Source organism: Orcinus orca, chromosome 16 (assembly GCF_937001465.1).
Source record: "Orcinus orca chromosome 16, mOrcOrc1.1, whole genome shotgun sequence".
Classification (NCBI taxonomy): Eukaryota; Metazoa; Chordata; class Mammalia; order Artiodactyla; family Delphinidae; genus Orcinus; species Orcinus orca.
The window spans coordinates 48,484,562-48,510,700 of record NC_064574.1 but is presented as its reverse complement, the minus strand read 5'-3'; the positions used below and the strand labels follow the sequence as shown (position 1 = coordinate 48,510,700).

At 43.8% G+C, this 26,139-nt stretch overlaps 2 protein-coding genes and 1 non-coding gene across 13 annotated transcripts in view; 1 reads left to right on the top strand and 2 right to left on the bottom strand.

Moving 5' to 3' along the window:
- SNX5 (sorting nexin 5) overlaps window positions 1-14,063 on the bottom strand; it is a 50,582-nt gene extending 36,519 nt beyond the window's left edge. For 3 of the 9 annotated variants that reach the window (XM_033429368.2, XM_033429366.2, XM_033429372.2), the window contains exons 1-5: window positions 13,602-13,923; window positions 3,757-3,861; window positions 2,533-2,643; window positions 1,356-1,477; window positions 171-294 (exon numbers count right to left, since the gene is read on the bottom strand). In XM_033429368.2, the coding sequence (XP_033285259.1) occupies window positions 171-294; window positions 1,356-1,477; window positions 2,533-2,643; window positions 3,757-3,861; window positions 13,602-13,652 (513 nt within the window). In that variant the 5' untranslated portion in view covers window positions 13,653-13,923. The other 6 variants (XM_033429364.2, XM_004270398.4, XR_004483589.2 and 3 more) reach the window with 5 other exon arrangements.
- LOC117201555 (small nucleolar RNA SNORD17) lies at window positions 8,414-8,650 on the bottom strand. Its single transcript, XR_004483619.1, has one exon. It is a non-coding gene; the product is annotated as a small nucleolar RNA SNORD17 (small nucleolar RNA).
- MGME1 (mitochondrial genome maintenance exonuclease 1) lies at window positions 13,976-24,307 on the top strand. 3 transcript variants are annotated; one of them, XM_033429376.2, is made up of 5 exons: window positions 13,976-14,113; window positions 15,420-15,997; window positions 19,232-19,451; window positions 22,611-22,743; window positions 23,131-24,307. In XM_033429376.2, the coding sequence occupies exons 2-5, from the start codon at window positions 15,487-15,489 to the stop codon at window positions 23,290-23,292; spliced, it is 1,026 nt and encodes a 341-aa protein (XP_033285267.1). In that variant the 5' UTR covers window positions 13,976-14,113; window positions 15,420-15,486; the 3' UTR covers window positions 23,293-24,307. The 3 variants fall into 3 exon arrangements, with proteins under 3 accessions (XP_033285267.1, XP_004270447.1, XP_033285268.1); XM_004270399.4 differs by lacking the exon at window positions 13,976-14,113 and adding an exon at window positions 14,146-14,347; XM_033429377.2 differs by lacking the exon at window positions 13,976-14,113 and adding an exon at window positions 14,365-14,481.
- The last annotated feature ends 1,832 nt before the right edge of the window (window positions 24,308-26,139 follow it).

Sequence of the window (26,139 nt, the reverse complement as noted above, 5' to 3'; positions counted from 1 at the left end):
CATTGGATCTATTGCCCTGGGGGAGGTAGGCAAGGGGAGGAGCATCTAAGAAAGGTTTCTGTTGTGTTGGTAAGAAACTCAACCTTGAAAGTCAATTTTTCAGAAAATATATCAAGTATATTCTTTGTACATTTTAACTGGATCATGGAAATGGAATAAAAATGCCTTACATCTTGATCATATTCCAGGAAAATGTGAAAGTTGCGATCTTTACTGAGAACAGGGTGAGAGGAGAGCCGCTGAAGAAAGACTTCATGGGAAGACACAGTCTTCTTGAAGACCGCGAGATACTCACTGGAAGAGAAGCGCACAAGGCCTCAGCTCAGCTGACCACCCAACACTGCTCCCTGGGACCTCACTGTGCTGCTCCTGCAGCCATGCAGAACACCTCAACTGGACCCAAAGCAGCTTGGTATAATGTAGCATCCAACTAGGTAATAAGGCAGTTCTCGTTTTGGAATCTGTGGAACAGCCACCGAAAGGGGAAGCGATATAACCAGAGTTGATAGGGTACATCTGTGAAGCCCAAACCCACATGTACTTAAGCACAAAACACTGGCTTCTTTATAACCATGAAAACCCTTTAATTTTGCAGCCATGTACACAGCAGTGAGTCTAACAAAGCCTGGAACCATCAGAAACTACTAAGTGGCTTCATCTTAATCTACACACTAGAGATGACTCTAAACTCCCCAACAGTAGGAACTTGTCTGTTGTGTTCAGCGCTCTATCCTCAGAGCTGTCCACGGGGTACCAGGCTAATGGGCCTGTGGCAGCATGCTGAAGAGACTCGCTGAGATGGACCCCGAAGAAGGGAGGGAGCCAATAGAAAGAAGTGCAAGGAGGGCGTCATAAGAAACTGTATGCAAACCTCCAACTATGATACAGAATAAAGAATCCATTTTTCTTTGAAAGAATTACAACCAGATTAAAAGAGCCATAGCTGTGGCTATTCTTAGAATGCTTCTTTGTAGCAGCACTCACTGCCATCTAGTTTCAACCATACTTCCAGTAAACAAACTTCAGGGAAGAAAGTTTTGTACATTATCACAGCCTGAAGACTTGTTTATATATAAAGACAAACGTTTAGTTCTTCACTTTATGCCAGACCAACACTCCATGACAAGCATGGTCTACAGATAGAACCACCATCTACTCAGCGTCAGCAGTCCCCAGGGAATCAATGTCTAAAGTACAAAGACCAGGCCCCTTCACCCACACTCTGCAAAATGTGGTTTGAGAAGACAATAGCCAGGTAACTAATTAACTGAAATTAGCTGTCAGATTCTCGTTTCTGCACACATCACCACTTTTATTCTCAAAGGGTAGAGCCCCCATCAAGAAAATGCACTTACGCTTCCAGCTCTTGCTTCATCTTGGCAAATTCTTCTTTGGTCATAGACCCTTCACCCTCTCCCAGTTTCTGCATCTTCTCTCGAGGGCCGTCGAAGTCAGGCTTTGCAGGCGCGGGCGGAATCTGCAGTCAAGGCAGTAACTCGTGAGGGTTCTTGCCCCCGATATGTGCAACTCAGTGCCTGTGCACAGGAGGCAGGGAGCCCAGTGGGGCTGCCTGAAAATCAACTTGCACTTTTCTCTTAACCTTATTCCTTTCGGCCATTTAAAAGAAGTGTCCCCTACAATGGGCACTCACTTTGACTGCAATCATTTGTTCGGTTAATCATTGGACAGTTGGTAGGTATGACAGTTTATCCTGCTTCAACTGTCAGTTTAATTTATATATTACAATCAATGCTAAAATGAAGCCAATGAAGTACGATGAAGATAATAATCTCTGGATTTATAAAGGAATTTATTCCAGAGGATAAAAGATTCTAATTTTGTGTGGACATTCTTAAACATAAGCTTCAGTACTGATTTTGTTTAACTATTTGGCCAGATTCTTCAGCTGGCCTGGCAGGAAAAGCCATGTTTCTCTCTCCTTTAAAATCGGCTAAGGGACTTCCCTGGCAGTCCAGCGGTTAGGACTCTGCGCTTTCACTGCCGAGGGCGCGGGTTCAATCCCTGGTTGGGGAACTAAGATCCTGCGAGCTGCACAGTGCAGCCAAAAAATAAAAATAAATAAAATCAGCTAAGTCTCTTCCCAGAGCCACGCATTAACTCTCAAGGGCCAAGCACAAAGACAACTGCCCCCTTTACGCCTTCAGCAGAACACACCTGAGAAACCCAGCACACACTACCACCAGCAGAGATCAATTCCACTTGATGGCTGAAAGGAAATGCCAGAGAAATGCTAAACCCAAAGGTAGACAAGACTTTACACCATGAAACTGCTTACTCTCTTTTATTGTACAGAATATAAGACTATGCTTCATCTTACAGCTAAAACGCTATTTTCACATACTTTAGATTTTACCAATAATAGCTAACACATACTCTAGTTGACAAATGAAATCAGACTATTTTCACAATCTATTATAAATAAAAGTGGGTAAAAGTCTCTCAAAACAAAATGAACAGCAAGGTAGAAGAAATTGGCTTCAGTAATTATCTGATTATCCAAAATGTACTTACAATAAGCCCAGCGTAGTCTGTAGTTTCAATAAGAGTGTCATGTAGCCACACAAAGTCTTCATGTTGCCTTGTAACAGAAAACTCTGGGCTCTGAAACGTGGGCAGCGTGGTCTGTAAAGAAAAAAGAAGTGACTGTTAACTACTATTTTCAGATAAAGTGGCTTGGGTTTCATGCAGTGCACTATGGGAAAATTCTGCATAATAGAACATCCAGTTTTTTAATGAGATCCAATAAAGAACAAAGCTAAGATTCAACACGTTCTTTACGGAATTCTAGTCACAAAACTCCACCTTTCAGGTCAACTCAAACAGATATAATCACGTAGGCCTCACGCTGCCTGAGTGACAGGTATGTTAATACCACCAAGCCACCAAGGTACACAGAGAAAACCTCATGGGAGAGGACCTCATAGACAACATATTACCAATATTATGCTGGAGATGGCATAAACCAAGAGCTCTAGCTTCAAACTTCCTGACTCAAATTGTGCCTCAGCCATTTACTTCATTTAAACCTGTACCTCAGTTCCTCATCTGTAAGATGGGGATAACAGAATACCATAAGATTGTTAGAAAGAGAAAATTAAGCCCATGTAAACCCTTTACAAAAGTGCCTGGCATAAGACAAGCACTCAATATATTTTAACTAGTATGGAAGGAGAAAGGAGGCTAAAAATGTTTCTGAAAAGATCCCAAGGAATTAAACTTTCTATATTTTTCACAGATTGGCATATTGCTTTTGTCAAATGAAAAATCTGGAGAAAAATTAACACATTATAAATCAGTTATACTTCAAAGTAAATTTTTTAAAAAATCTGTAAGAAAAAAACCTCTTCTGAATCATAATAGGTGGGGTGACGGCCAAGAACTTAGTAAATATGGGAAAAGCAAGCACTTCCCACGCACGCAAATTACAAACAAAGGTGGAGTTCTGTGGCAGGTGGCTCCAGCTCTGTCGCTCTGCCTGGTTTGCTTCCCCACGGAGCAGAGCACAAGCCACACTAAACACCAGCAAAGGCCACAGCCCCAGGGCTCCACCACAGTAGAAAATGCTGTAAGAAGAGCACTCATCTGATGCTTACTAGGAGCAAGTGGAGGGAGGGGCCTCACTTAGCAGGAGTGCCACACTGCACTCAGGTCACTAGGTCTCTTCTCACACCCACTGTGAATAACAAGGCTGCAACCTGGCACTGTTTTTATTACTGAAGTCATTCTGTCACTTACCTTGGTGTGCACCGTAAATTTGACTTTATCCCTCTCACTGAGTGCATCAGGTATGTCAATCTGAAGCGAGGGATCAACATTCAGGTCCACTGACACAGATCTCAGCTGAAATACATTTTTTGGCTATTAGTCTCAAGTTCATTTTAGTCCTAAAAAGTATCCTTCCAAAAATGGGGAGCTAGTAATTAAAAAGCAGTCTATACAAGACTTCTATTGTTCTATTTTAGAACAAAGTTGAGATAGTATTTGAAACTGTGGGGAAACCTGCTCTTAAATGCATGGGTGGGTCCAGTGAATTCCTGTAATCTAAACAAAGCAACTATATAATTCTAATAGCATGTACATTACATACTTTATGTGTACATGAAAAATACATTTAACCAAATAATTGAAGAACTGTATTAAGAATAAGAAGGCTTCAACTGGATAAAACGAAATCTTGAACTTCTTACATAAATGCCCAAATTACAAGAACATTCAAGAGGCGTTAACAGACTGTACGTATATCTGAAAGTTAGAGGCTGGGAAAACTTGGAAGTACAGAGAACAGTCAGGTGGTATGGGATCTTGCGTGGAGAGATAAAAACCCACTCAAGAGTGGACCTATTGATATTCAGGGACTGCAAGGAGATGCGAAATCTGGACACAAGAAGTGAATTGTAAAAACCAACAAAGGCCTTAATTATCAGAATTCTACTGCGATTACACATAAGGAAGAAGTGTGAGCACTGCCCTGGAAACAAAAGTAAATGATTTTTGTTAGTTGGAAACTCAGAGGAAAATAATATCCAACTCCAGTTTTGACTGTTTAAAAAGAATTCTTGGAAGAAGTGGACTGTTAGGAAAAAGTGGTTAAAATGGTCTTGCTTAAAAAAAAAGCTTTCCTACTGAGTCTAAAATATGATAATTTCTTTCATTCTTAAGACAGACAAGCTGACAGTGGATCTGAAGGCCTGACACAAATAAGAGATTGCAGGGATTAAACATCTCATCCTTCCCCCAGCCCCCAACTGTAAACTATTGCTAAAGTTGCCAGAACCCTCTAGACTATTAAGGAAAATGCCAAGTGAAGACTGGAGTTAAGAGGATGAGAGAACAGGGAATCCTGAGTATTTCCCTTTAAATTTCTCTTTGAATTCCTTTCTTCAAAATAAAAAGACCAAAGACTGATGAACTTCTGAAAATAGAAAAACTGGTTCTATTAGGTATGAAAAGATTAAACATATTCTCTAAGAACACATGGATTACTTCTCTCTCCTTTGTAGTATCTCAGAAACTGTCAGTACTTCCCTTTTTCCTTCAGCACTGTGACCAAGAAAAAAATTTTAATTGCAAAAACCAGAGTGAGCCCTTAGAACAATGGCTTTCCTCTAAGAACTAAGGCTCACGTTCTTGCCACCAGAACTTGATTTTTAACATCAAGTATTTTAAGATCACAATATACTTAACAGTTCCTTACATATCAACCTAAATACATCTTCCAAGTGAACTCGTGATGACTCCTATGAAATATTTGCTTGTTTGGCTTAATTTTCACATGTCCACTTATGAAATCTCTGCAAAGAAAGATAAAGCTTCAAGGTCAGGGATACTTCATTTTATCACAGCTGTGACTCTCTGACATATTTCTGATAAAAGCTTCCTTCCTTCTGATAATTTACCACTGGGCAAATGCAGCATTCAAAAAGACCTCAAAATATACACTAAATTTGACTGCAGAGAATACTGGCCACCCCACTGATCTCATGTTTATACGCGTCAAGAGTCAGTACACGAATAAAGTAGGTCAGGTTACTGGTGGAAAGATGGGGCCGGCCCAGGGACCGTGTCTAAGGTGCATTTCCCTGAGTTCAGCAACAACAGCCATGTTTCCTGAGATTCCATTTCCCAACGAGGTCACAAATCCTGGTTTCCAGCAGTCTCTCAATTTCTGAACATACCGTCAATTCCATTTTAGCTCACTCCCAGCCCAGTGAGCCTGCGAGCACCACAAGGACTGCCTTGGGAATTAGGGTTAGAAGACCCAAGGGGAATGTAATCTAGTAAACGGGGCTCATTGAAGCACCAGTCAAAGCAGCAATGGACTTCACCAGCGAACATCAGATGTCACCTCTTTCCCACACCTCCAACCATACAGAAGTAACAGCCCAGGTTATTCACTGTGTTACTATCTTCTTGTCAGCAAAGATATTTTGTTTTTTAGTCTAAGAGTGTGATGAGAACACAAAATAACAAAAACCACTAGAGGTTTGGAAAGACTGTGCACTATAACAAGATGCCAAGCACCCAGCTTCTCCAGCAGTAATCACTTTTGCCTAAATATACCACCCTAGGAAGGGACTCAACAATCCCACCACCTGACATGATAAACACTCCCACCCCACCACGAAAACAAAACAATTAAAAAAAAAAAAAGAAACCCACAACAGGTAACACGAAAAAGTCTGCATTTGGGCCTCAAAGAATTGTCTGAAAAAGGATGGTGGCAAAATTCTGAGTATGCAGACCATCACCAACTCAAATGATCCCTATTCACAAGTCAAAGGAACTTTCTTGTATTGTAGCAAGATAACCCTCCAGATAATGAAGCCCATAAATCACCAAGGAGTAAAAAGTTGTGAAACGTTTAAACCTTCTAAGTCAGCACTGCCTCCTCACTCCGGAAGCATCAACTGTGATTAAAAGCTCAGCATTCCTTTTTCTGCTTGGTCAACAGAACCAACACTCCATAGCCCCACGGCACAGTACTTGCTAAATAATCAACAGGGTGGAGGGTACAGCGAGTGAGTGACACGCGTCCATACACTTTCGCCCACTCACCATCTCTGCCCCCTAGCCTAAGTAAGTGCCCAGAGTGCTGCCTTAGCCCTGTTGGCCAACACTGTCTGACCTGGGCCACAGGTGTCAAAACGACTGGGACAGCTGTTTAAAGCAGCGGGGAGAGGCAGGCAGGAGAGGCAGGCTTCAGAACAGAGTCTAACCTTAGGCACGTTAACTTTCCCTTTCCCATTCCCTTAGGTCACTGGTGAGAATCAAATTTAAAACACATTTATTCTCCAATGCGCAATGTTGTTTTAAAACAGACTTTCTTTTGTAGATTTCCACAGAAACCACTACATCACATACTCCAACTTTTAGATGGAGTTTCAGTCCCCAATATACTTCCTTATCAGACTAATCCTTACAGTAAGGATTACAGTGATCTTTGTGAGAAGAAAAGGGGGTAAACAAGCATCGCTTCATTTAGAAAACAAAATTTTAACTGTTTTAAGAAATCTGAAGGCTTGGTAAGAGAGCTGAAAAGGAGAAAAACTAAATCAATCCCTGTGCCTTCCCTCACTTGTTCATCAGCCTCCCAGCTGGGGCACCTGACACTGGCCACAGGACAGATCTGCAAAGCTCTGAGCTGCTAAGGACCACTTTTGGTCCAGATCTCACTTATGACTCACTTTGGTACACAACTTTAATTTAACGCCATTGCAAAGCCTCCTCTTCAAAAGGTTAAGTGGCACACAGATGGCAAAGAGCACCTCTGTGGCTGGACGACACACAAAGCCAGATTCAGAAATTCAGAACCCACAGAAGAAGATACATAAAGTATAAAAAATGTTATGGCAGCTGCAGACTCCAGTTTACATTACTGCCATATAGCCAAATGACAAACACAATGGGAAGAAATCATCTCCACAGTCACTCTGATCTGCTAGAATGGCGTCTAGTTGAATAGCCACTTAAGTCTAACCAGTTTTGTATACATGCAAGAAATTGAATATGCCAGCCCCTATATTTCCATCTTAATTTGAATGTTGCAAGGAAACTACTGCAGATAGAAGAAAAGCCTGCATGTATACACTGAAATGACTTTCCATTCTCCAGTACCGAAACAGAAATGTACTTAACCAGCACATGCTACATCAGTGTGCCTCTCCTTCAAACTGTTTCTCTCCTAAGGATTCTGCTTTGCTTTCCCTTCACCCAATGGCTAAGGTAAAAGACCCCTACCAGGGAGAGGGCCAATATGACAAATAATCTTTGAATGGTCTGTAAACAGCATGGAGTCAGAACAGGCAAGAAACAACCAGGCCATATTTCAGCTAGACAGGTACGGATACCTTGCCTAATCCAATACTCACTAGTGAGGAAATAAAACCAAAAATGCTCTGCGGCAGACACACTGGATTTGCAGTAATTTCTGAAAACTGACTCACATGATACATACTTACGAAACATATATTACTTTGTTACTGTTTCAGCTCACAGGAAGGAAGTGCTCTGTAAGAAATTCTCATACTGTATCTTTCTCCGAACCCCTCCTTATGGCTCAAATACTGTAATGGTACTGAATTATTTCTCACTATTTTCTCCCACCCTGAAGGTAACCAAAATTTGTCTGTGTTCTATCCCACTTATCCCTGAGGCACTGGTGCATGAAAAACAATTGAACTGACTGTGCAATACATGAGCTGCTTTTACAGGTATGTGTTCATCTCCCCCCCCCCCACTGGCTCCCCCCTTCCTATAATTCAGGCCTGCCAGTATCATATCATAGTCCTCAAGGACAACAGAACCAAAGACTTTTAGATCTCAGTCTACTAACATAGATAATAGTTATGGAAACTAGCCACAAGCTTAACAACTAGATAAAGAGCTGCAGCAAGTGATCAGATTTCCACCACTCATCTTGGTGAGATGAGACCCACAGGGACCCATCCCTGCTGACACCAACCATTCTTACCGGTAGTCCACCAACACACAAGCTGTCCACAGTAGAACACTGCAGACTGCAGGGCATTTGGAGGCTACGCAGCCCAGAGCTCCTAGAACAGAAATCCAGGCTTCGAAGAAGGTCAGTGCAGCGCACTCAGCGAATGGATAAACTGAATCATCATTTCACAAGGCTGCAAGCCCACGAGCCAGTGGAATCCCAACGTGGAACCAGAAAGAGATTAAGTTGAATTATTGGCTAAAATAAAATTCATTGTGAAATTCATCTAATTACAATCCATCTAATTGCAAGATACCTGGATTATTTTCAGGAGTTTACAAAGTGAAACGCTTAACCACATGATCTATAATGATCTAGCACAAAAATTCTATTGGGAATCAACATACCACTGCTACAGAGGAAGAAGCTGCCACAGACAAAAAACTAATTTCCTCCATTCAAAGCTAAAGCCCTTCACCTACTACTAGATTTCATCAAGTCTCCCTTCCAAAAGTTCCTGGTCTATTAAGTCCATGGCTCCTTACTACAAAGCAGTCTTACTTTATGATCAACCCAAGATGAAATAGAAAAAGATTTGAGAATAAAATTTACCTTCACCAACAAGGATGATTCAGCAACGTGGATGGAGCTGAGCTTGAGCTTGTGTCATGAGTTAAAGATACAAATGGCAGCGTGGAGAGAAGAAAAGCTTGCCTGCTTCCTGGTGGGACTCCTTGTACGCTAGTCAGAGGCACCACACATTTCGCAGATCTTTCAGATATAAATATTTCAGCCCTTCATCCCTCACCAGATACCTGGTCCCCACTAGCACAACATGTAAGCTTTGTACTGCTCTTCATTAAAGATCAGGTGAAAGCCTTAAGGCTGGTGACATTTGCATTTGTGCTCCTCACCATTTACACTAACTAGACCCAAAGGCTTAGGGATCTGCCCCTCAAAAACAAGTAAACCATAAACTCTTCTGGCAGAAAACGCATACCACAGATTAACATAAGCAACTATTTTGAGAAAACTACACTTTTCTCTCCAGACCATATAGCAGTGCCTGAAAAAGTTACACCAAATTTCTAAAAGGAAGCGGGGGAGTCAAGCCAAGAACCCAATCTCTAAACTAAAGTTCAGTCTCTCCTGAACCTCAAACTACAACTTCACTCCTCCCTGTGTATTTACGGTTTGCCTTTGGGGTATGAAACAGTTGAGAAATTCCATATCCCCCTTTTAGGGGGAAATCTCTCTTCTTAAGAGTTAACTTAATGGCCAATCAGAAAATATACAGGTGTTGGAGGTGAAGTATCTTTTTTTTTCTTTTGGGGGGGGAGCTAGTTTCTCATGTAAAGATGTAGAGAACCTTCTCAATTTGAACCTGTAAAAAACAAATTTGCTATTCATGCAAGACAAGATTTCCCACTATCCCTTCACTATTTCAAAAATAAAAGGCAGAACTTATAAAGCGCAAAAATACTTTTCTCTGAATAACTGGGTTCATTAAAAGGTTGTTTCCCTAAATACAACCTAACTTCACTATATGTGCCTTTCACTACTGGCCAGTGGTACTACTGACCTACAGAAGTACATCCTAATATCCTCAAGCAATCAGGACAACAGAGCAAAAAAGCAGGATTTTTAAACCAAGTTCCACCCTGTAGCACATTTCTCAGTGATCTTCAATTCTGCACCACAATGCTTTGTGAGTACTGTGGCATCCGAGCCTCAGGTTTCCACTGTCCAAAGGGGGCAGTGAACTCCAACATGGTAAACACAGCAAAGTTTGTAACTCTCAACTGCCCAGAACCCTTTACCATTTTTTGGTAAGGCTCCTCAATACTGGGGGGAAGGCTAATTCTACCAAAGATAGTCAACGATCTGACCCACCCATATCACACCATTTTAGAAAGTTTAAATTGGTGATTCTCAACCAAGGGACATTTGACAGTGTCTGCATTTATTTTTGACTGTCACTGATGAAGGGAAGAGAGCTACAGGCACCCAATAAAGGCCAGGAATACTGCTACAATATGCAGGAAGGACAATTCCCCACAACAAAAAATTATCAAGCCCAAAATGTCAATCGGTAATGCTCAGGTTAAGAAACCCTGGTTTAAACTGAAGCTCTACATTAGATGTTAGTCACTTACTACGTCTCATAGCAAATGAGAATTTGGATCTCAGAATCCAGAAAATTCTCTCATAGTTGCCCTAAACCATTTCTTCCTACAGCCAAAAAAAAAAAAAAAAAAAAAAAAAAAAAAGTGGGCAGATCATGACCTGCTATAGTAGTATTCACAAATGGGGATCTTAAGACACTGTCTGCAAGTTACTGATCCAGAACTAAGGCTTGGGCAGCTTTGAGAAGCCACACTTCCCGAATTTAAGAAGTCAAGCCATAAACATAGTACAAAACTTCAGTCCACAACAATCAGTTACTCTGGACTTGCTGCAGTATTGGTGAAAATTCAGGACTGTTCCTATACTAACATAAATTTTAACACTCTTCATCTAAGCTGGTGGAGAGTGGTGTCCCTAGAGACAACTTCCACACCAGTTAACAATCTGCAAACCAGAGCAGCAGCATAAATGTAAAACATTAATGACTGGCTCTGGGAAGGAAACACTGTCTACCCAAAGCCCATGTAACCAACTAGTGAAAGTTAAGGTGAAAGTAACAGCACTAGGCTGGGGAGGGCCCTTACAGATTCTCCTGTGTGATCATTTGCTTCAGTCCACTAACAAGTTAAGAATAATAAAAATCCCAGGAGACAATCAGGACTCGCACTCCATTTGCCGTAGGTTGGCAAGACTAACAGGACCAAGACTCATCACAATAGACATACACTGAGTCTGTGAGTGGGAGCCTAAACGCGCTGCCCACTGTTTAAAGGACCTTTTGGCAAACAGGAAGCCTGGGTAAATATCTTATGGGAACAAGGTTCTGCATAATCTCCATTTCTCCCCCCAACCTTTAAAAACTCCAGACACCTTAGAATGCTGATGCAGCCAGTGCGCGAGGCAGGGCGGGGACTGCACTACACCAGTTTCTTTATCGTGAAGATGCGGCCTAATGGTGTTAAAGGTTCAGTTAAATTTCTCAGGGGCTCGACTTAGCAAAACCTTACTTTTCTAAATTTAAAGACCAGAACACCATCTTTCCCATCAGTAGAGGACTAGTTAAAGAACAAATTAATCGGGTTTCCCTGGTGGCGCAGTGGTTGGGAGTCCGCCTGCCAATGCAGGGGACACGGGTTCGTGCCCCGGTCCGGGAAGATCCCACGTGCCGCGGAGCGGCTGGGCCCGTGAGCCATGGCCGCTGAGCCTGCGCGTCCGGAGCCTGTGCTCCGCAACGGGAGAGGCCGCAACGGTGAGAGGCCCGCGTACCGCAAAAAAAACAAACAAACAAACAAACAAACAAAAACAAAAAAAAGAACAAATTAATCATGCAACTGCTTTCTGGGAAAGGAGACAAATCAACACCTTCAGCTCAAAAGGATATGACTAAATGGAAGTGCCAGGCTACCGAATAGAGGCCAGTACTCCTGTTTTGCTGAACTAGCCAAAAGTTCTGCAGGAGCACTCAAAATCCTCAAGAATTAATTATGTTCCCTGCCTTATTAGCAGGTCTAAACCTCAAGAACCCCTATCCTCATGGAAATTCCAAAGCAATCAGAAAGTTTAAACTTACATTTTCAGCAAAAACGTAAAATATTTGTTAACTAACAAAGTTGAATTACAGCAAAAGAACAGTTTGCCCAAGATTTGCCCTCCTGTTATTCCACTCTTGTCCCAAACTCCCCTTTGGTGAACAGTAAAAATCATCTAGACTTGATCCACATGCCAGGACTAGTATCGGATACCAGGAAGAAAAATGAAGCCACGTGTTACAGTAATATTTTATTAAGTTTACTATTTCCTTATTTCTGCAATTAAAAGAAAACCAGGAAGAAAATTCTATATAATCCTTTCCTGTAGTCACTAAAACCAGGAGGCAGGAAACAGCCTTCAGAATCCTCTTTTGCTCAAGGATCAGAATGGTGGGGAAGTTATTTTAAAAACCAACCACAGGTATACTATACTAACAAATAGGAAGGTCGGTTGAACTTTTAAACAGCTGTCTAAAATAAATTCTGGACCAAGAAAGAAGATGGAAGGTAGGGGATGGGGGGGGGAATCCATCTACCCAAATTTCTATTCAGCCATCTAAACGTCTAGAGAGAAAACTACCTTTGGAATGTTCTAGAAAGAATGGTTCTCAAGTTCCCACTTCCGGCTTTAGGGAAGGAAAAAAAAATTACTTCTTTCCACTTTGAAATAAAAATACCCCAACCAAGACCCTATCCTCACGCTTCATTTCAGTAACTAATACAGCAGTGACCCCCTTGCTGAACAATCCCGCAGCCGTGTGCGACCTTTGGCACCACTAGATGAAAAGCTCTCTCCAAAGAGCTGTGGATCAAAAATGCCTTTGATTTCTTAAGAGATGCCTTCCACGTTACTTAAATGTCAGAGCGCCTCGAATTTCTAGATTAGTTATTTTGATTTTCTGTTAGAAAAACGTTTCTGTTGACGATTCTGCACAAAACGTTGCGGCTCATACCAACCCCTGTATATTTCAAACTAACTTATAAGTAAAGGACGAATCAAAGTGGAGGCTTACCTCAATCTTCAATTGGTTATGGTGACATAAATTGCATTAGTCACCTTTTAGACCTCAAGATCCAAGCGGCATGGGGGTACCTTACATCAACACGCAAATCTTAAGAGCGAAACTTAAGTTCAACTATTTGAGCACCTCCTAAAAATGACAGCACTCCCTCCCGGAGCGGCGCACTAAGCGCTTATGAAGTTGCAAGAGACACTCTCGATACCTGACTGGACTGAATCTCCCCAGTATTTTGGAGGGGCTGGGGTGCGGTTTCGAGCTCCGTCGTTTGCTGCAAAGCGGCTCACGCGTGCACCGCGCGGTCTCCCCCGAGAAGTTTTAGCAACTTTCCACGCCGAGCGCGCGCTCCCGCGTCTCCGGCCGCTGCCCCGCGAGCCCCTCCCGGGAACCAGGGCAAGGAGCGTGGGAGTCTGGGTGACCGCCGGGGCCTCCCGGCCCGGGGGCCGAGGGCGGCCAGGGCCTCACCTTGCTGCGGTCCTCCTCCTGCTGCTGCAGCAACTCGGGAACCGCGGCCATGGCGACGCGGGCCTCGAGCGTGGCCGCCTGGCTGTGCGAGGAGAGAAGAGGCTGGGCCGCCGCCGCCGCCAGGGCTCGTCTCGAGGGCGGCCGCGGCCCCGCCTCCGCCAGCCTCTCTGCCCGACGGCGGCGGGAGCCCTCGCGACTCCTCCACCGTCCCAGCAGCCCCAGGAAAGGCGAGCGGCGCCCCACGTGCTCCCCCAGGGCGGCCTCCCCCGTCCCCGCTGCCGTCCATCTTGGAGCCGGGCAAAGAAGCTACGCGGGGCCTACCCTCGCTCCGAGCCACGCAGAAGCCGCCGACCACCGGCCGTCACGGGGACGCGGTGCCCCTGACACTCTCCCAACGAGGCGCTTCTCAAGAAAGGCTGTGCGCTTTTGGGGGGAGGGAATTTATTATTCAGTCAGAGTCCAAGATGGCGACGAGCTCTGACGTAAACGAAATCTCGTGAGAGAGAGAGAAGGCGAGATTTGGAGGCGCCCGCGCTTCTGCGTGCGGGGAGGGTCTCCCCACGGATCGCTCGAGTGTCCACTGAGGTGCACGAGGGGCTAGGGGTGGGGCGTGAGCACCGCAGTGTATGCTGGGGCCGCCGTGCCTGGGGCGGGGCCTGAGTCTGGAGCAAAGCGCGGGAGTGACGAAAGTACCTGCTCGTGGGATTGTCGCGCCCTGGACCTAGCAGAGCGCGCCGGCTTCCGAGGTACCTCCCCTGCCGGCCCTCCCTAACTCTGACGCCCGCCCGAGGGGCCGCCGCCGTCCTGTCCCCGCTGGGGCTGCGCCTCCGCCGGAGCGGGGATTGGGCGGTGGGCCTTGCTGATGGCCTCTAGCCGGCAGGTCAATGGGGACCCTTCAGGAGCGCGAGTGCCGCGTCTTGAGCGGGCCGGGTCGCAGTGGTGCCCACCTTGGAGGGTGTGAGGGGTTAGATGAGAACTCTCCACGCAGGATACGTAGCAGAGAATCTGGTGTTTAGGGATGAGTGGAGGCACTGTTAACTGTCGCCGCCCCTCGAGCGTCCTGTGTTTCTTTGTCTCACACACGCCTACCTTCGTGGCCGGCACATGGCTCCATAGCTGGGGACATGTGGCCCCAAGCTGTCTAGTTCACGTTTAACAGGTGCCGGTCCTTTAGACATAGTTTTGTCCGAGTATTACCGAGTCCAAGCTCGGCTGCAGGACAAGCCAATAAATTGACAGATGAGCTGTTAGGGCAAAGTATAGAGACCTTATTCAGAAAGCCAGCAGCCAGAGAAGATGGTGGACTTGTGTCCCAAAGAACTATCTTCCCCAGTTAGAGTTCAGGCTTCTTTTCTACTAAAAGGGGAGGGGGTGTGGCTGCTTGTTGCCCACTTCTTGGTGCCAGAATCCTTTGTTCTTACAGCTGTCCACGCAGGTCTGGTCACAGTGTTCCTATATACCTGCAACAAGATCGTTCTGTTCTGCAACTTTTTAATCTCTATATGATTGGAAAAGTGTTAATACCTTTAAAGGTCAGAGCCTTTAGAATGGGTTCTCCTGTGTATTTCAGGCTATAGGCAACGTACTTTTCCAAAAGGTGCAGAGCTGAAAAGACTAAGCCCCCTGCAACAGGGCACAAAGGTTAGAGCTAAAGTAATAGATTCAGTATGGAGTTAGGTTTGTTTTCCTCTGTTAAACATGTCGAAAAAGCGTACCGAATACAGTTTTAATGTGCAATATCATACTGTTGCAGCTTTCGCTTTGATGGTTCAAATATTTAACACATTTGATATCTAACACCACTTTTCTCTTTGATAGGAAAGCGAAAATTAAAAAGGTCCTCGACATTACAAGTAGACTAGAGGGAAGTGAAAAAAATCTGAAGATGAAGGTATTTCAGACCATCTGCAGGCAGCTTAAAAGTTCAAAGGGGTTTTCTGTAGAACCAGCCCCCCGTGTGGTCTTCTCCACTTCCTCTTATTTGTGTGGCCGGAAGAAAAAAGTGAACCCTTATGAAGAAGTGGACCAAGAAAAGTACTCTGATTTAGTAAGGTCTGTCTTGTCATTCAGAGGCCATGCTCAGGCGCCACAGTCTTTGTTTGAGGAAGATGCTTTACTCTACGGACCTGTGAGGAAGTGTAAGGCCCCAAAGCAAGAAGAAGCAGGAGTTCCACGAAACTGGTGTCCTCTCTTCAATCCAGAGAAAAGCGGAAAACCAAATGCAACAAATGATCCTACAATTCCTTTGAAAATCCCTTTGCAAAGGAATACGATACCAAGTGTGACCCGAATCCTTCAGCAGACCATGACTTCAGAACAGATTTCCTGTTTGGAGAGGTGGAAACGTCGGATGATTCTGGAACTGGGAGAGGATGGCTTTGCAGAATATACTTCAAGTAATTTTCTTTCTTTTTTTTTTTTTTTTTTTTTTTTGGCTGCGGGTTTTCCTCTGGTGTGACTCCCTTCTCTCAAGTAATTTTCTTAATCCTGATTCTGTATGGTTATTATGTTTTCCAGAATACAGAGCACCAGTGTCAAAAGGATGAGTTGTTCTTTTTCTAACGTTAACTAGTGAGGAACTACTTTCAAATGATAATTAGTATTAACAGCATTTTTTATATATTAACTCATTTAATCCTCATGACAACTCTATGAAACACAGATACTATTATCCCCATTTCACAGATAAAATTGAAGCACAGAGATCAAGTACTTTGACTAAAGATGTATGAAATTCATTTATTTTATAAGCTACAAACTTAAGTATTAGAATTGCCTGTTTCGTTTGATTATGGGACAATCGCTTCATAATGGAATTCTAGTTGTTTGCTAGGCATTCTGTTCAGAATCTAGTAAATACCCCCTTGCTCTGCTTATCAGCAGAGACTGACTCATAAATTTAAAGATGGGCAAAAAGCCAGAACATGTGATCTGTATTTAGGTCTTAGTAAATTGAGATTATCGGATGTTCTTCATTAGGAACTGAATTGATAAACTTCAGCCTTCAACTCCTAACTCACTAACTTCTTAGACAAGTGAAGAGAATAGCTTTCTTAAAATAGATTCCATTCAAAAGCAAGATGAAAGAAAAGACCAATGGTACAGGAGAATTAGCTGGTCCCCCATCAGGATTATAGTTGTTGAAGCTAAGTTTTACACTGAGCATTCCTTAGGCCATGCTTCCCAGAGAGCAGTACATGTACCCCTCGTGGTACACAAGAACTTTAATTTTTAATTTAAGAGCAATGCACTTATTTTGAGGCATCTTAGAAAAAACCTGTGTGTATGCATAACACATTAAACCTGTGGTCACATGTTTTAAAGAAAAAATATTAAGTATTTAGGTGGCACTTGGACATGGCAAAAATGGTCAAGGCCAGAGCCCCGTGTAAATTCCTTGGCTCCCTGGGGCAAGGACTATATGCAGGAGCTAATTGCCTTTTATTTTTATATAAATTTATTTTATTTACTTTTGGCTGCGTTGGGTCTTCATTGCTGCGCGCGGGCTTTCTCTAGTTACGGTGTGTGGGGGCTACTCTTCATTGCGGTGCGCGGGCTTCTCATTGCAGTGGCTTCTCTTGTTGTGAATCACGGGCTCTAGGCACACAGGCTTCAGTAGTTGTAGCACGTGGGCTCAGTAGTTGTGGCTTGAGGGCTCTAGAGCAAAGGCTCAGTAGTTGTGGCGCACGGGCTTCGTTGCTCCACAGCATGTGGGATCTTCCCCGGCCAGGGCTCGAACCTATGTTCCCTGCGTTGGCAGGCGAATTCTTAACCACTGCGCCACCAGGGAAGTCCTACACTGACTTTTTAAATTCTAAAATATCCACGCTGTCAGTCAGAATATAGGAAACTCATGTTTTGTTTTTTTTTTAATACGTTTTATTTACTGGGACTTGAAAACATTTCACTTTTATTCCTTTAATTTATTGAGTGAATTACTCTGACTTCATGCTATCTGCGATAACTCTTGAATCTTTTAAGATTTATTTTCACAAGTTTAATCACGTTTAACGTTCTCAGCTTTCCAATCCTAAGGGATTCTGTAACCCAGATCCCATGTTTGTTGCCCCTTAAATATGAAGACCTCCCTGGGGTTAAGACTGCAGTGGGGAATGAGTTGTCTATTTGCTTGGCTGTTGATAAACAAATTTTTTTCCTTCATGTTTTTAATATGTTTGTGTTCTGCTTCAGTAAAACTAGTCTGTAGATAAATACTGCTCTTCTTTTCCCTAGGTTTTAATTCCATAAGGCTTAAATTTGTAGGCCTTTTATGTGCTAATAAGTCCAATTAAGCCAAGTAAATTTGGAGTAGAATAACTTATTTCCTCAGTTGAATTTCACTTCACTTTCCAAGTAATTTCCCTGAAGCAATTCCACTTTTTGCCAATGGTAGAACTGACCTTTCAAAATCTTTGTAAAAAATACTTGACAAAGGTAATATGGTTTGACATTACCTCATTAGATCAGATGGTTTTCCTCATTTTCTGTGGGTCTGTCTCCAAGCATGTGTATTTCCTGCTCTGTTTCTGTGTGTATCTTCCTGGTGGTCCCTGATTTTTCATCTCTCACTCTGCTGTGTCAGGGACCAGAATGACCTTAGGCTCTGGTGCCAGGCCCCAGGCCAGCATTTTGCTTTGAGGCAAATTAACAGCACTGCCTAGGCCTTCTTCATTAAAATGGGGGTGATGATCTTATCTTGCCAGGTTGTTGTGTTTGAAAGTTAACAGCTTGAAAGCGCCAAGTCCACTGCTTAGCACAGCTATACCCTCTTTTTCTTTCTTTCTCTCCTTCCCTTATCAAAAGTCAAGTGAATATGTAGTGTTTCTTGCATTTGTTGAATATGTTTGTGTCCTCTTTTCTTAAAAGTGTATGAGAAGGGACTTCCCTGGTGGTCCAGTGGTTAAGACTCCACACTTCCATTGCAAGGGGCACGGGTTTGATCGCTGGTCAGGGAACCAAGAACCCACATGCTACATGGAGGCCAAAAAAAAAAGTGTACGAGGAAAAAAAATTCAGGACAGAGCCACTGTCGTAGGCTGTTCTTGCCCTAAAAGAAAGTGCAGGAGGAAAATGTCATATATTTTCCTCCTCTCTGCCCCAAATCCCACAACATTAATTTGTGTGTGCCTTGATTTTCACTCTTTGCCAGTCACTAAGCCTGTTGGTAAAAGGATGCCTCCACCTATGTTCATAATTAAGATTTGGTTGTAAAAAGAACTGTAAACAAGCACAGTTCCCTAATATTTATCACAGCTAGTTAACTTACTGGTTACCTAAATTAAACGGACACTTAAATTCACACTTAAATGCTGTGTGAATTCACTAGGTGTGGTCCTGTAAGCCCAGATCTTCAATTCTAGCTTTGACCTAATGCTACTAGAAATACTTCATTTTAATCTATTTTATTATCTAAGCTCTACTAGTCCCTTTTGTTTTCAAAGTGCATTGTTAGTGTATTTCACAAGAGGCTGAAATATGGTGTCTTAGGGGTTGTCACTTAAAGGTAACTCATGTAATTTTTAATTTGATTGTTGAGAGTTTTATAGAGTATCTGTTCGTTAGTATTAGCTTTGTTTGGGGTTTTTTTTGTTATTGCTGTTGTTTTCCTTTTCCCCTGATTTTCTTTTCAGACATGTTTTTACAAGGGAAACAGTTTCATGAAGCCTTGGAAAGCATACTGTCACCCCAGGGGAACTTAAAAGAGCCTGATGAAAATCTTCTCAAATCCGGCTACATCCAAAGTATCCAGCATGTTCTGAGAGATGTCAGTGGAGTGCAGGCTCTGGAAAGCGCTGTTAAACATGAGACCCTAAAGTATGTAGGTCTGCTGGACTGTGTAGCTGATTATCAGTAAGTATTCAATTTTTTACATCAAGTGTGGAGGTGAATTCATTCTGGGTGGGACACATGGTTCCCTTCCAATGCTAGTTTTTCCTTTTAATTCCTGCTTCAAGGTGTGGCCTCTGTAAAGTCACATCAGGTAAGAGCCATCTCATCCTTGTAAATCTATCTACATTCCGAAGTCAAAGTGTTTCGTGGAGAAAAGGTACAACTTTCCAGTATCCCTAAGATGGCCTTTTTTCCAGCATGTTCCCCTCCCCTCCCCCCACCCACCCCTAGCAAAGTACCAGCCGTGAGATCCAATTTGATTCCTGCATTTTCTTTCCTGTTTCCCTAAAAATAGCACCTTGATCTGTTGGCCCTGAAAGTCAACTCTTTGCCTGGCTTCCAGGCTGTGTTTGACATGGATAGGAACTCTGAGCTTAATAAAGCTTCCCGTGGCTTTTAAATTGCTGCTTTGTTCCTGTTTTCACCACTTACTCCTGATTTCAAGGGTAGATATAACCTGCAGATACCCCTATTCCCAAAAAAAAAAAAAAAGGAAAGAAAAAAGCGTATGAGCGATACAACAGGATAAGGGGAAAATCTGTGAGTGAAACCCTTGGAACTCTAGTTAAAAGTTACTGGGCTCTGGAGACAGGCTGCCTGAGTTTGGTTTCTGGCTTTTCTTCTTAACCCTGGGCTACTTACTTGGCTTTGGCTTCTCTGTACCTCAATTTGTTTATCTGTAAAATAGGGCAAATAATAGTACCTACCTCATAGGTTTGTTACAGACGTTAAATGAGACATTCCCTGTACGGTACTTAAAATGCACACTATCTACTCAGTAAATGTTAGCAACATTATTTTGATCCTATTCTCTCTTGATCCTATTCTCTTTTTAACTGCTGTTGGGTATGAATGAACCATATCCAGTTCCCTGTTGGGAGCACTCAGGTTATTCTAGTTTTTCAGTTACAAACTACAGCAATGACCGTGTCTCCTCCTATTCTGTCGTGAGTTTCTCTTGGCAGGCGCACGGGTTCGTTGGTTTGTTTGTTTTGGTGAATGATATGTGAGGTTTGGATAAATTCCGTTGATCTGAAGTAGGCCTGGGCGTGAATACTTCTTAAATTTTCCAGGCATGTGTCACTTGCACCCAGGATAGCAAACCGTTGCTCTATGGTACAGACCTAAAAGGGAAATTGCGGGGCCACAGGGAACATGCGTTTTAACACTGTTTTGTCATTTCAGCCTGCATTTCAAAATAAATTAGGCTGAGCAAAATAAATTAGCTCTTTTTATTTGTTAAAGAGCTATTTGTGGACTGTCTCATTACAATTTTAATTTGGGTTTATACTACTAAGTTTTTTTCCATGTTATTAAGTTCTGCAAGTTATAGTACATTGCTAGAAACAGTGGTACGTGGCAGAAGTCTTTACTGTAGGGTGTTTTGATTTTTTTCAAGAGAGAGAACTGGGAATGGTAGTGCCCTGGGGATGCTGGGGCCCTCTCTTCATTTGCATAGATTGTCAAGCTCTACAGCAATAGAAAACAGTTATAAAGATGACATGTTACCTCTATACCTGCACCGTCCAGTAGAGTAGCCTTCAGCCATAAAAGGCCATCATTAAGCACGTGACTGTGGCCAGTCCAAACAGAGGTATGCTGTAAATATACAAACTAGATTTCAATGACTTTGTACAAAAGAGAATGTAAAATATCTCATTAATAACTTTTTAATATTAATTATATATTGAAATGATATTTTGGATACGTTGGGGTAAATAAAATATTAAAATTTCATCTTTTTTTCTTTTTGGATGTAGCTACTAGAAAATTTTAAATAATGTGTGTAGCTCGCATTTTATTTCTTTAGACGGTGCCATTCTAGACTTTATAGATTCTATAAATACCTTGCATAAGTTGTAATCTAGTGCTACGGTGACAGGAAGGTAGCTCTGTGCAGATCTCCCTCTACACTGCTGGTTTTGAAGCTGAAGTGAGCAGATAGAGCCCTTTGAGAATCACCGGTTCTCAGTGCACCCACCCTGCTGCAGCCCTTTTTTTTTTTTTTTTTTTTTTTGCGGTACACGGGCCTCTCACTGTTGTGGCCTCTCCCGCTGCGGAGCACAGGCTCCAGACGCGCAGGCTCCGCGGCATGTGGGATCCTCCCGGACCAGGGCACGAACCCGTGTCCCCTGCATCGGCAGGCGGACTCTCAACCACTGCGCCACCAGGGAAGCCCCCTGCAGCCCTTTTGACATCTGTGCTTGGCAAGTGTAAAAGTCCACCAGGATGGGATGGGGGTGGGGGATGTACTGGTTTTTTAACTTAAAAAAAGTGGCAGGGGCTTCCCTGGTGGCGCAGTGGTTGAGAGTCCGCCTGCCGATGCAGGGGGACACGGGTTCGTACCCCGGTACGGGAAGATCCCACATGCCGTGGAGTGGCTGGGCCCGTGAGCCATGGCCGCTGAGCCTGTGCATCTGGAGCCTGTGCTCCGCAACGGGAGAGACCACAACAGTGAGAGGCCCGCGTACCGCAAAAAAAAAAAAAAAAGTGGCAGGAATTTTTCTATTTTCCCAATATCCCTAATAGTAATATCCCTACCCTGTTTGTAAACTTTTAGGACAGGGACCAGGTCTTCTTATTTATATTTCTGCATATAGTTGGTGCCTGTTAAGCGTTGATGGATTTGAACTCCAGCTTTGGTTTCTGAGGCACCACGATGCTTAGTCTTTTACGATGGGGACTTTGCTACTGGTCTGTTGTGGTTCATTCTGATAGATGTTTGAAGCCAAATCAACTAAGATAATAATAGTTTCAATTCCCTTGTCAACTGTTAAACCATGGAGGTCCAAAGGAACGTCTAGAAAGTTTAGAAGCTTGTGCTGGAGGAGTTGTTTCCCAGCACTCGCACCTGGGCCCGCACCTGCAGCTCCCATGGGTGCACTTAGGAAGCATCTTCCGTCGTACCTCGTGGCTGACCTGAATGAGGGGCTCAAAGGAAAGAGAACGTCACACCTCTTCAACCCTAAGTAAAGCTCAGGAGAGCCGACTTCTTGGAATGTGGGGAATAGAAGCAACAGTCATTGGGTGACAAGTAGCAAACTATGTGTAAGAGGCTTAGCCTAATAGCGTTTTAGTGTGCACTATTACCTTCAAGGGCTTCCTTTGGTTTCTCTTTAGGGGCAAGCTGTGTGTGATTGATTGGAAGACATCGGAGAAGCGAAAGCCTTTCATCCAAAATACATTTGACAACCCGCTGCAAGTCGTGGCGTATGTTGGTGCCATAAACCATGACATCAACTACAGCTTTCAGGTCAGGACGCGGAGCCTCTGCTTACTTAAAGCTTTGCTCGATGCTGGGTTATAGCTCCTTCCCTCCTTAGGGTTTTATTCTGTTTGTAACCCACTGCTTACTCTGTTGCTGTCCTTCTACCACTTCAGAAAGCACTTTCCCCCTCTTCCTGGGCTTTTTGTTGTTGTTAATCTTTAACGATCACAGTCCATTCTTTAGCATCTTAACTGTCATCTTTGTGTTCTTGTGTATCCTGGGCCAGTCTTTCATCAACCCGCCTTAGAAATTGAGTTAGGAGCTGTTACTGTAGATTGTTCTGTTCTGAGTGTGCCCTGGAGTAAGAAGGAAATGGACCTCAACTCTGTTGCTACTGTGGAGATGCTGGAATTGCCCTGTGTTCCTTCCTAGGTTCAGTGCGGCTTGATCGTGGTTGCCTACAAAGACGGGTCCCCTGCCCACCCACATTTCATGGACGCAGAGCTCTGCTCCCAGTACTGGGCAAAGTGGCTTCTTCGACTAGAAGAATATACAAAGAAGGAAAAGAACCAGAATATTCAGAAACTAGATTAAAGGGCAGGAAGCTGTGTGGGAACGTTCAGAGCTTTCTCAAAGTTTGGGAACATGTATCGCTGTTTCCTGTGATCTGGAACGAGGTGCCACAGGGTCTGAGAGCTGCAGTAACACAAGCAGAACTAGTAATTTGTTGAAATTTATTGCAACCAAAAAGGCAAAGCCAGAAAAGTTAAATTTAAAGAGCTGGACTTAAGCACATAAAAGACCAGCTCTGCTACCTCTGACTAGCATTTACCCGAAAAAAAGGCAAGCAACACTGGCACAGTGTTGGTGGCTCTGGGACCCCCATAGACCTTTCTGTGTCCCAGGCAGGGCGCCCAGTCTTTGAACTGAGAGATTCAGGGCGGTGAGGCTTGGTGTGCCGAGCATTTCCCCTGGGTACGCCGGGGGGGAGGGCTGTGCGCACCCCTAGGGTATGTGTGCAGTGAGAATTCGTATCAGCCAACTACTGCTGCAGTGCCGGCTCCTAAAACTTGTTTTATGTATGTGGTTCCCTGTATTTCATTTGGGGGAAAAAGCTTCCATTTGACATTTTTGAAAAATAAACATGATTCCTTAGGCTCAAGTAGACATTGTTCTCTGGACAGATGGAGCACACTCACCTTATCGTGGGCAATGCCCCTTGGCATCCCACCAGATAACCCTCAGAAGCAGCCAGGCTCTAGTCTGAGAATCGTAATTGTAGGTATTTTGGTAGCTAGCTTCTGGTTTGAGTCAAGGGATTGTGTACGTGGAGAAAATGTATTGTTTGTGGAATTTTCCAGCTATGGGAAACAATAATAACATGTAATTTTTTCCTATGTTTGATAAGTAATAAAACTGACTAGTTGCCCCTGGGTTCGGGAGACTTAATAAACACCCACTACAGCCCTGGGGGAAGGCTGTTTTATGGAGTAGATTAGCATTTAAGTTACAGTTGCTGTCTTAAAATAGTAGGATGCTACAAACACTTTTTTCCTTCATTAGCCATTAATTATAAGAAATAAAATACAAGATGTGATTAAGGAATGAGGCTTTTGGTTTTGCTTTTTATTTAAATTTGTGCATTTATAGAGTGATTTCACAAACCTGGAATTGTTTAGATTTTGTTTCTAAATTCAGAATTTTACCATTGACTCAGTACCTCTGGGGCATGTTGTATGTACATGCACACACGAAGGAGGTGCCCTTGACCATGGTCACCTCACACGGAAAGTAAGCTTCGGGTAGGAGGGGGGAGGATTGAGGGAGACCTGGTGTTGACTCCACACACGTCACATATTTTTCAAGCAGCGTATATTCCTGTAACCTGTAATTTCCAAAGTCAGAAACCAAGTGAGAGCATTCGGAGTTGTCCCAGCAGGTGTGGCCACTGCTCCACCAAGCCTCACCCTAGAGGTGGGGAGCCCAGACCCAGCAGGTTCTCTTGGCTTAAGATAAACACACCTCGGACCTGTTACTCTGTCCCAAGTCTCCCAAGCTGAGGTGGCACGAATTGTTCCATGAAAGACCCTCAGTCCAACCGGGAAGGCGTGGTGAGAGTGAAAACAGTTAAGGCCCCCGGAACTGCACCGGTTCCTCCCTGCATCCGCCACACGCCTCAGGCTCACCAGTGAAGGAGGCGCTCAGTCCCCTGAGCCGGGGAGGTCAACTGAAAAGAGCTTGTCTCACTACTACGGCAGAAGAGGAAGTTTCTCACGGAGTCACAGCTCTTCCAGAACTACCGTGGGTGTTCCTAATATTTGGAACCACTTGTTCCCTTAAGCGATGTGGCATGTTAAACTCCAGGGAAGGGAAACAGGATTTGCAACAGGATAATTAAAGTATTTGTGAAAGGAAGTAGAGATTGCTCTTCTGAGGAGGCCTCCTCACAGAAGTGCAGAACAGAGCCGTACCGTCCTGAGCTTTGAGGCAATCCCAATCCGTTAGAGTCAAAGCTAATCTGCACGCCAACCTATTCCACCTTTCCTCTGCAATTCTACACTTCTTCCCCGCCCCCTCCACCCCCCGGCTGTGTGGCTTGTGGGATCTTAGTTCCCCGACTAGGGATTGAACCCAGGCCCCAGCAGTGAAAGTGCAAAGTCCTAACCACTGGACCACCAGAGAATTCCCTACACATTCTTATTAATGCATTTGGCAGCTGGCAAAAGCTCCATGCTGGCACTAAAAACCAGTTTTCGATTTTTTTCCCCTCAGACCTGGCTTCTTGCTCAGAGCCATTAGCCCCCGTTAATCTTGGAACATTAACCTCTATAAACCTTTCAGAGTTCTAGGGAAACTTGTCAACGAATGACCTATGGTTTCATATGTGTTGACCCTGGTCAATACAGGAGGCCGGTTAGTCATAAGTCATTGTGTTTCTAGGTAACTAATTTGCCTACAGCTTTAGAAGAACTTGGAGGGGGGAAATTTGTTTTAATCACTGACCTTTCCACCTGAGCAATTAAACATTTGATTTAACCTACCCTACCCTCCTCCTACACACAAAAAGCGAAGCAAGGGAACAGTTGGAACTTTTATGTTTAAAGAAACACCTCAGTTGTTTGGAGCTGGTGTCCTAAAGAGAAGCACTGTCTTAAAGCAAACCAGTTACTAAGTAAAAGGCAGAACTGACTCTCCCGGGCTCCCTTCCTTTCCCTCCATCCTTCTTTTCCAGGTTAACGAAGATGTGCTGTGGCTGGAGGTCTAACCTGCTGAACTCATGAGCTATTTACACCCCAGGAGGGAGCCTGGGGGAATCTCTGGGGAGATACCCTGCCTGAGCAAAGGCTCACCTGTTGCCTTGACAGTCACAGCTGTCAGGTGTAAGAATTGCCTTCGTGGGGACTTCCCTGCGGTCGAGCGAGTAAGACTCCACGCTCCCAG